Source organism: Teleopsis dalmanni, chromosome X, assembly GCF_002237135.1.
Source record: "Teleopsis dalmanni isolate 2A chromosome X, ASM223713v2, whole genome shotgun sequence".
Classification (NCBI taxonomy): domain Eukaryota; kingdom Metazoa; phylum Arthropoda; class Insecta; order Diptera; family Diopsidae; genus Teleopsis; species Teleopsis dalmanni.
This window is the reverse complement of record NC_051848.1, coordinates 86176944-86187018: the sequence shown is the minus strand read 5'-3', so window position 1 is coordinate 86187018 and position 10075 is coordinate 86176944. Positions and strand designations below refer to the sequence as shown.

At 31.2% G+C, this 10075-nt stretch overlaps 1 protein-coding gene and 1 pseudogene across 1 annotated transcript; both read left to right on the top strand.

Annotated features, from left to right (window-relative positions):
• The first annotated feature begins 1672 nt into the window (after positions 1-1672).
• LOC119690194 lies at positions 1673-2876 on the top strand (annotated as a pseudogene).
• A 4839-nt stretch (positions 2877-7715) lies between these two features.
• On the top strand, positions 7716-9853 carry LOC119687041. The gene is made up of 2 exons (XM_038101185.1): positions 7716-7989; positions 8845-9853. The coding sequence occupies exon 2, from the start codon at positions 8925-8927 to the stop codon at positions 9576-9578; it is 654 nt and encodes a 217-aa protein (XP_037957113.1). The 5' UTR covers positions 7716-7989; positions 8845-8924; the 3' UTR covers positions 9579-9853.
• Positions 9854-10075: the final 222 nt, after the last annotated feature.

Genomic DNA, 10075 nt, shown 5'->3' with positions numbered 1-10075 from the left:
TGACGGACCGTAGGTCAGCATATCTTCCTGTGGGTTCTGAGGTGGACTTGAGGTTTGTTAGAGCGTGGTGGGGCAGCGTATCAACTTTTGTGAATAATTTTAGGGCTCTGTCCCTGATATATTTTTTCACTGAGTCGATCCTTACATCTCTCTGCATGTCTGTTGTTCTAATATACCATGGAATCATGGCAGTATCTGAGGCTTTGCTGTATGTAACACATCCGTACAGTAGTGGTGGCCTAATTATTTGAGTATGTAGTAACTGTGTCTGTTGTTCTAATATACCATGGAATCATGGCAGTATCTGAGGCTTTGCTGTATGTAACACATCCGTACAGTAGTGGTGGCCTAATTATTTGAGTATGTAGTAACTTTCTACTTTTGAGGTTGAAGTGATTATTATTGAACAGCGGCTTTAGAAAATGTAGGATTTTTTGAGCAGCTATTCCGTTCGCATTTCATTTGTTTATACCAATTGAGCCGTTTGTCAAATGTGACCCCAGATATTTTATGCTTACCTCCCACAATAAATCCGTGTAACCGACGCTCACTCTTGGAGGATGCTGCCTTCTCTTTCGTATTATGAATATAGCCTTGGTTTTGTTATTGTTAATTTTAATCTTCCATTTCTGGAAGTATTTTACCATGAGGTCAATATTTCTGGACGGAATGTACGTGAAGCTCAGAACTTCGTTAAAACATGTCAACGTGTAGCTAGCGGCGTGACGATGCAAATTGATGAACCAAAGTAGTAAGTAATTAACTGAATGTGTATATCTGAATAACTAGTTCAGTTATTTAAATATATTTTAAAACACTAAGCGATGTGGTCGTTTCAATATATTTTTTTTTGGTCACACATATTTTTCATCAGTCACTTTTTGGTCAATCATTTTTTTAGTCAAACATATTTTTGGTCAGCCACTTTTTTGGTTCATAATTTTTTTTGGTTCATCATTTTTTTCGTTCAACATATATTTAGTTCGTTCAACATATTTTAGGTAAGTTTATACTGGCAATCCTAATAATACGCTTGGGATTTGGTTTGCCATCATCTTCATCTTTAGGCATCTTTATTGCAAAAGTCAGCAGAATAAAAGACAGAATAAAGATACTTGTCTTTAAACTGTATGAAAAGGACTGAATTTTAGTGTGGGCCGCGTTAGAGGAACTTAGTTTCGGGAATGTATGTCCTGGAGCCATTTGTCTATCCCGACGACCAAGCGTTTGTGACCATGTTATCATGTTGATGTCATATTAACCAGTGCGTATTTGTAAAGAAGAAGAAATTACACGACAATACATGTTTTTTAGGATGTGGGTGGGTGATTGATGAGTCAAGGTGGGGAAGATTATAGGGATTGGGGATATATTTTGGTTAAGCTTGCCATGCTCGTAACGTGTTTTGATTGCAAATAGTACAGTTCCACGATAAGTAATTCCAAAATCTTTTGCTTAAACAGACCTTTAGATATATTTGAACGATATGTTTTTGTGCCCAACTCACAAAAATCTGGGACGTAGATCTTTTTCAATTCTAACTCGTATGATGACATTTAAAGTCACCTATCCACCATAATTATATCGCAATTACAATATATATAGTATTTACATATTCAGCTATTTTGATGTTTTTTTTAATGTTCTTTTGTATTTTATTTTAAAGTATCGAAATGCAGGATGACAGAAATAATTCTTATGCTTCAGCTATATATGCTGCTGCATCTCAAGATCCGCAGATCGTTATGGCGGTTCTTTTCAGTCCCAACGAAGAAAAGTAAATATTAAATATTTCTAAATAATCACGACATTTTTGATATTATTTATTGATTTGCAGATATGCTGTAATTAAGAAAAAATGTTGCGTTGATAGAATAGTTGCTTCACAAGTTGTGACTATGAAGGTTATTGCACCTCGTCCAGAAAAATCGGCTGGTCTAATGTCAATAGCAACGAAGGTTGTCATACAAATGAACGCTAAATTGCGTGGAACTCCATGGATGATTGATATGCCTAATCTTGGTATTATGACATGCGGTTTTGATGTATATCATTCAACTAAAAATAAACATAATTCATATGGCGCATTTGTTTCAACAATGGACATAAAGAAGTTATCAAGATATTATTCATTAGTCCAAGAATATGTAGAAGGCCAAGAATTATCAAATTATTTAACGCTAAGTGTAGCGAACGCTTTACGGGCATTTAAAGAGGAGCATCAATGCTTGCCTGAACGTATAGTATTTTATCGTGACGGAGTTGGTGATGGTCAGCTGCACCAAGTTGTAAACCATGAAGTTAAAGCTCTAGTCAATAGATTAGACGAAATATATAGTAGCGTTGGAAGTGCACGTCCACGCTTCGCATTTATAGTTGCATCTAAAAGAATCAACACGCGATACTTTCTCAAAGGTCGCAATCCTCCACCTGGTACCGTTGTGGACGATATTATTACTTTACCAGAGCGTTGACTTTTATTTAGTGTCGCAGTCTATATTCCAAGGTACGGTTTCACCTACCAACTACAACGTTATACACGATACAACTGGATTTAAGCCAGAACATATTCAAATGCTAACTTATAAAATGACGCACATATATGGTATTATAATTGGGCTGGTACCTGCCGCGTACCAGCAGTGTGTCAGTATGCTCATAAATTGGCATTCTTGGTAGGTGAGAACATCAACCGTGCTCCATCTACTGCACTCGAAAAGAATTTATATTTGTTGTAAGAAATATTTTTTCCTTATAATTATATTTAATTTTTTTTTTATATTGACGGCGGTGGAGACGCTACAAATTCACTTTTTATTTAATTTGTTGCACACTGAGGTAACATAAGTGCTAAAACAATACCTCATACTTGAGTTTAAAGAACAAACTTTTAGTAACTATTTGCTTTAATTTGAATATTTTTATATAAAAAACAAATGAAATTTAAAAAATTTGAATTTAATTCAAACAAAAACATTTAGATTCCATTTTTGTTTGGTGTACTTTACCTCACAACTCGAATGTTGTGGATATTTTTCCTATGAGGACATTCCAAATGTTCCTGAAATAATTTACCAAAATATGAATCTGTTTTTGTTTGAATATTTTATAGAATAAGAATATTATAATAATATTATCGTATCCATTAAGTTTGTTTTTGCGAATTGATTTCCTTTTGAAAACTCATACACTTTTTTAATCTCGTTACATTTTATAAATTTTTTGAATAAACTATTAACGAACATATAATCTAGAGTTTTTTTTTTTGATCTCTTAGAATCCTTTCTGGTATCATCATTTAATATAAACTATGGTAAATATTGAAGAACTAATTATTCATTAATACAAACTTTAGTTTTTAATTTATAATTTTCCCTCTGATAGCACGATGCTTGTGTGCTGGAAACTTCAGCGCATTGGGTATGTTTTTAAATCTATCTACAAACACTCTCGTCTACAAATACTCCTAAAAATGCACGGCAAAGAGTTACGGGTTCAAGGGTAAAGAGGATCGGCAATAAAGCTTTATAAATTCCTTAGATTCGTGAAAATGTCTACTACAAATCTGCATATAGTAAAGATTTGAAGTAGACATTTTTGTCCGGAACCTTTAGGTCTACCATATATGAAGTTTCTAACCAGTCAGATAAACCTATGCAAGGTTAGGTTATACTGGCGATCCCTAGTGGATCCACTTATGATTTAAGACCACCTAGAATCTTTGGCGAAGCATAAAATGCTATTTAAACAAACTGAGATTAATATTTTGTAAACTAAATAACATATTATATTTAATTATACATTAATTTTAATATTAATAAAATTTACGTTAATTTTTATTTTATACAACAAATACTTTTATAAGAAATTCATTTGTCGTTCATTCAATGTTACAACAGGCATAAAGCGCGCCCATAAACCAGCGCCCTGTCCTGGTTTTACATATGGAAAAGTATGGTAATGATGATCGACATGGTCCAAGTTGAAACTTAAATACTTATTATAATTGAAATCTTAATCACATTGTCAGTGAAGTGAAACTGTCCTAACTCTTCACAGTTAAAATTTGTGATAGAGAAGCGACCTGAACTTGTTTGAAAGAGTGAACTGTGCCTGGTCGGCTGTGAAAATGGATTGGTTACAACAACAACGAAATGAAAAAGGGCAGATAGAGAAAGGGTATTTGTTTCGAAATGATATAAGTGAAGAGGATCAGTTCTACGAATCTTACTTTGAAAAAATTAAAAACATCAATTTTATTGAATCTTCTAAAAATCAACTTAGAACTAACAATAAATTATCGCTGCTAATTACTGTATAAGAAGAGAAAATAGATAATTAATTGTCCTTATCCAAAGCTTCGTCCAATTTCGTTTCCATGTCGGACATTATTCTTTAATAGTCGGGTTTATATAGTTCCTTTTGAGTCGCTGGGTTCCAGTGCTTTGAGTAAGATTGCTTGCAAGTGGGTTTTGGTGGTTCCTGAGTTTGATTTTGTACTTCTGTGTGTGGCTGACTACTTTATAAAATTTTATTTAATAGTAAGTTATACATAAGGAAATAAGATTCTGTAGTAAGGCTAATTGAGAATTGTTATCTAATTGCCTGTTTCATAATTAAAAGTACTTGCATAATATTAAATATAAAAAGCAAAATAAAATATTTATTACAGCAACATAAATCTATTTCACTATTAGGATTACCTAAATTTTTTAAAAATGTTACACTTTCGTACAAATCTTCGATCGTGAGCTTCTTGCCGCCTCATGAGTTGTGAGTAGAATGAGCCGAAAAGAGATGCTCATGGGTATGCAAATATGAACTCTGGTAAATTATACCAAAATGCACGCCAATCACTTAGTTGAGTTTTTTTTGTTTTTTTCTTAATTTTTTCAGTAATTTTTTCTTTCAGAGTAGTGAAAAAATAAATGGAACTTACGAAAGAAAACATGTTAAGCAACAACAATGCTCGAAGAATCTTCAGAGTTAGATTTAACTCGCAAAAAATTGTATGTCTTAAGGCTTAGTGCGGTTAAATCAGTCTATTGTGAATGTTCACTGGATATATGTTGCAAAATTCCAGTCATCCATTTAAATAATATGAGCATTTCATTTACTAATTAATTCAAATACATAAATTAATAAAGTAATTAAAATATACAATACAAAAATGCTTATCATTGCCCTTCTAATATTCATTTTTTTCTTTTAAATTAATTAATTTCTAGTGTACAATTTTAATATATCATATTGTACACAACACAACAAAAAACATTTGACAATTCTAAAAGTGATGCCAATTTGTTTTAACCAGACTAAATATGGTTATATCACAGCTCTGAAAGAAAAAATTACGGCTATATAAATATATATATTTGGTCATATTCTCCAAATATAGCCCTCTGCGACTATTTGCTGTTTCCAACCCTAAAGAAATGGGTGGACGGTAAGATATTTAAGTCGATTATTTGGAGGGAATAAGAAAATTAGAAAAACGCTGAACTAAATGTATCGAGCTAACAGGTGATCACGTAGAAAAATAAAATGTTTATTTGCCGAAAAAAATTTGTTTTATTCAAAAAGTCACTGACTTATCAAACCGCCCTCGTAATTCTTTGCAATTCTTGATAAGAATATTTTTTTTTACATGACTCTGAATAAAATATCATTTCTCGTGCCTTCTAACAGTAAAATAATAAATAGAAAAAGTAAAGTATTTGTTACGAACAATGACGACACGAAATATGAATAATTAACGAAATCATTTGTTGATAGTTAATTGGAAATTTGGTATGTACTACCAAAAACCGTTCAAAATAGACAAACTTTTAGTGTTGGCAACCATGTGATTAGAACTGCGTATTAGTTAAGCGATTTCAAAGAGGTTGGACTAAATAAGCCAGCAGTGTTGTTGTTTCATATGTTATTTTCAAAATAAGCAGTTGTTCTTTTGTGATATGCTTACAAAAGAAAAGGCTATTATTACAGCTGAATATCTACAATCTTTGACTTAATATATATATTTAAAAAATAACTAAACAAAGTTTTTAAGTCTTGTGTTTAACTCTGCTATACTCTGAGTATACCCCAGCTTTGGAAAGAGTCGGCAAAGGTTATTATAAAATATAAAATTTACATTTTAATTCATCCTTTTATTTTGGTCTTGATAAAATAAGCAGTCTCAGGAAATCGTCAAAATTGACTGCAATAAAAGGTAGTAGCGATCATAAAAAATATGAAAACCGTACAGACAATGTTCGTGCCAACGGTAGAAGCATAAAACCTCACTTAAAGATGTAGGTCAAAGACCTAAACAAGCAGTTACTAAACGGGCATCAAGTGTAAATTATTGGATCAGCAACTTGGCACCAACTAAGTCATACACAGAATTTTGTTTAAAATTATACTTGTTATGAGTAATATAATATTTTATTTTCCTTAAAATTTTTTTTTTATTTTTGTATAACTTGTAAGAATTGTTTTTTAATAAAGTTTTATAATTAATGTTAATAGCTCATATGTTTAGTTTTATGATTTTATTTATACATTTGAGTTTTATTCAAATTGAAAACAAAAAATGCGTTTGTATTCTGTGAGAAGACCTTACTAAAATGATAAATAAGCTTATAATTATTATTGTAAGTGAATAAGTGGATGAATTTAGTAATCTACAATAATAAAAAAATATTTTAATGGCAGTATTTTCAAATTCCCAAAAATTATGTTAAGACATTATGTTAAGAATTAAGACATTATGCCGAAGCCGCATTTTATTGTTTATAAGTCGAGTGACATATTTTGAATCGTTAGTATTATAAATATATGTCCCTACACCCCACCCTACACTCAATTCCATATTTTAGTTCTGAATAAAATAAACTATAATACACACATTTTAATCATTTGATTTATGAACATTCCAGAACAGAAGACAGCAACTTTTAAATACAAAATCCATATAATTAGCAAATGCTATTATTAGATGTAGAAAGGTTATACAACGAGCAGATATAGGTATAACTTAACATACTTACATATAAGAGGTACAACTAAACATATTTGCACACAAAATAGCAAAATAGTATTTTAATAGTATATGTTATATAATAGCACAAATTTTCAATCCAATGCAGGGTCTGAAATTAACTTCCTACCCATTTACAACAATAAATTCGGCTTCTGCTGATATAAAAATTAAAAAAGGTTTTTTATTTTTTCAAAATAAAATAAAATAAAAAAAACTCATAAGTTAGATACGTATCCAAAGTAACATAAATATATAAAAGTCTATTATAATTAATTGTCGTATAGAGATTTTATATAATGAAGCCACATTAGTTTTATGTCGTTCTACAAATGAATCGACGGCTCAAAACAATTTCAACACTTCTGTGTGTATTCTGTGATTAACACAATTTTTTCAATAAGTTATGGACAAGAATTGCCATATCCACATTATAAAATTATATTGTATTAAGGCTACCATATTTATTTTTATTATTGATAGATACGTAATGATTTTGTTGCTACGTTACACAGTTTATAAAGACATATCCAATAGAACTTTCTTCAGCAACATGGATTTAACCTACTGGAAACGAAATTATACTTCCTTTGAATTTTAAATCTAAAAAACAAATTAAATCAGGTTTTCCTTGAGATTTAAAAAGTTTTGACTTAGCATATTTGACAACATTTTCTTCATAATTTTTCAGAAACAATTTTGTGTTTATCTATTCAAAATTCCCGGTCACTTCAAAACATGTTTCGAACTTTCTTCAACAAAATTTTTTAATATTTAGGGTATCAAGAAGTATATAAGGAAATAAAATATTTGGTAACGTGCCATTGACAAGGTGTACAAGAATATATAGAGTCCGAAGATAACATTCGGAATGCAACCATCACGTTTTCCTATATATAATAAATCGTAATTCACGCTTAACAATAATTTCTCGTTGGAACATAAACTTCTAATTGGGATCCAAAGTAAGTTTATCGGTTGTTTTAAGACTCCATTAATCAATGTGCTAAAGTCAAAGAACGAAAGTCGTAAAGATCACTTTGAGATTTCATAACCTAAACGTTGACTCAAGCTCTTAGTGTATAAAAATTTATTATACCTATATTATTCATACTAGGTTGTGAAAAAAGTCTTCTGCAGACTACTACATATGTATATAAAATAACAATGATTGATTATTGTCACAGTAGTCTGTCTGCGCGATTGGAGCTGACCTTCGCGGTCACTGGCTTTGTTTTATCTTTTTTTCTATATTTCCGCCGACAGGCTTTCATTTGAAAGCATATAGAGCACCAGGTTTAGGCGGCTTCAGCCAATATCGAGAGGTTGTTTCGGCCTATGTGAAGAAAAAAATTCATCCGTAAAGAATTTAATTTTCCCTCTACCATCCATTTTTGAGAAACGTGCACGGATCCGCCATTTGGATACGCGCATTCTGGTGACTTTATATACACTTCAACGGATTTTATATAAAATATACCTATTTCGAAATATGATTTTTATTCCCGCAGGAAGTTTTGTTGAGTGTAAGTTTTAATAATTTTTTATGACATCGTTCTTGTAGATCAGATATCAAACATGTAGTAAAACTGCATGACAGATACTGACAGTTTTGTATAAATTACAAATACTCAGTTAATGACTGTAAATGCTAATAAACTTATTTTAGAGAGTCTTGAGATAACGTCTTTCGAGAAAACGTTCAATAAACAAATAACATAATAATATGGAATATGTGAAATCAATGAAACAATTCTAAAAATTGAGTTTGTCTAGTAATATGCTAAAAATTTTTTTCTCCGTAATAAATTTTGCTTTAGAACACGAGTTTTGTAACAAGAATTGTTGGCCTGACGTATACTAGATATTTAATACATAATCATTTAATAAACAAGTGAAAATGATTGAAAGTTCGATATCTGACAATGCCACTAAACCTGAAAGTATAACATTAAAATATAAAGGTGATGGAACGTCTGTGTCTCCTAAGGATAGACAATATGGAGGAGATACAATATTTCAAAATAATGATTGCCCCTTAACAAGTGAACAATTCTTAAGAGCAAGACAGAAATTTGTTCTTCTTGAAAATGAAAATAGTACAAACGATAGGAATGCCTCAGCAGGAAAAGATGTTAATAAAAACAAAAACAGTTCCAAACCAGTTGAAGCAAATAGAAATCTTTCGAAGGAGTTTGCAGAGACAAGTTACTCAACCATTAACACTGAACATGAAATCAACTCTCCATTTCAGCCTCTACTCTATGAGGGATCAGCCTCCACAGTCTCACCTGTAGAATTGAATACAATAGGTACAACTGACCTTCAAAAAGAATTTGATTTTAAAACGATACGAAATAAATTTAAAAATTGGGCGGAGCCCAAAAACGATAACGTAAAGAGGTTAATAGCTAAACTCGAAAGAAAAACCAAGACTAGTGAACACAATGGAAGAGATCAAGTGAAAAGGAGGAAGGAATATGGCAAGATGATTTATGAGGAAAATAACACAGAAAATGATGAAGGCAATAACCATCGAACCAACCCGAAATAGGATCAAACTTGTGCCAATGAAAAAAGTTGCTCAACTACTACTACTTAATTTTGGACTCACTGAACAAATCATATCCAAATAATGTCATCAACTAACATTAGGTTAAATTCTCATACCCGGATAATAATGACTAATTAATATTTACTAAGTAAATGTATGAATAACATAGTATACAAAAGTCATCTTGAAAAACTTAACACCCAAAACCCACATCCCAAACCCCAAACCTTAAACACCATTCAACTTTTATCTTAATAAATAAACACATGCATGAATTACGAACCAACAAAAGCTTTTATTTAATTTACCAGCAAAAGTGGATATCACTCGTTTTATTCAAAATAATAAGATAGTAATAGGGTAATAAATAAAAAGAAACTCATTACAGAAGTAATAACTTAGTGTTTCCCAGCTATAGAATTGGTTAGAACGTGAAGTGTCTCACAAGCTTGTCATCTGACAAACAAGTAAAAGATTGCCTAATATGACTAATCGTT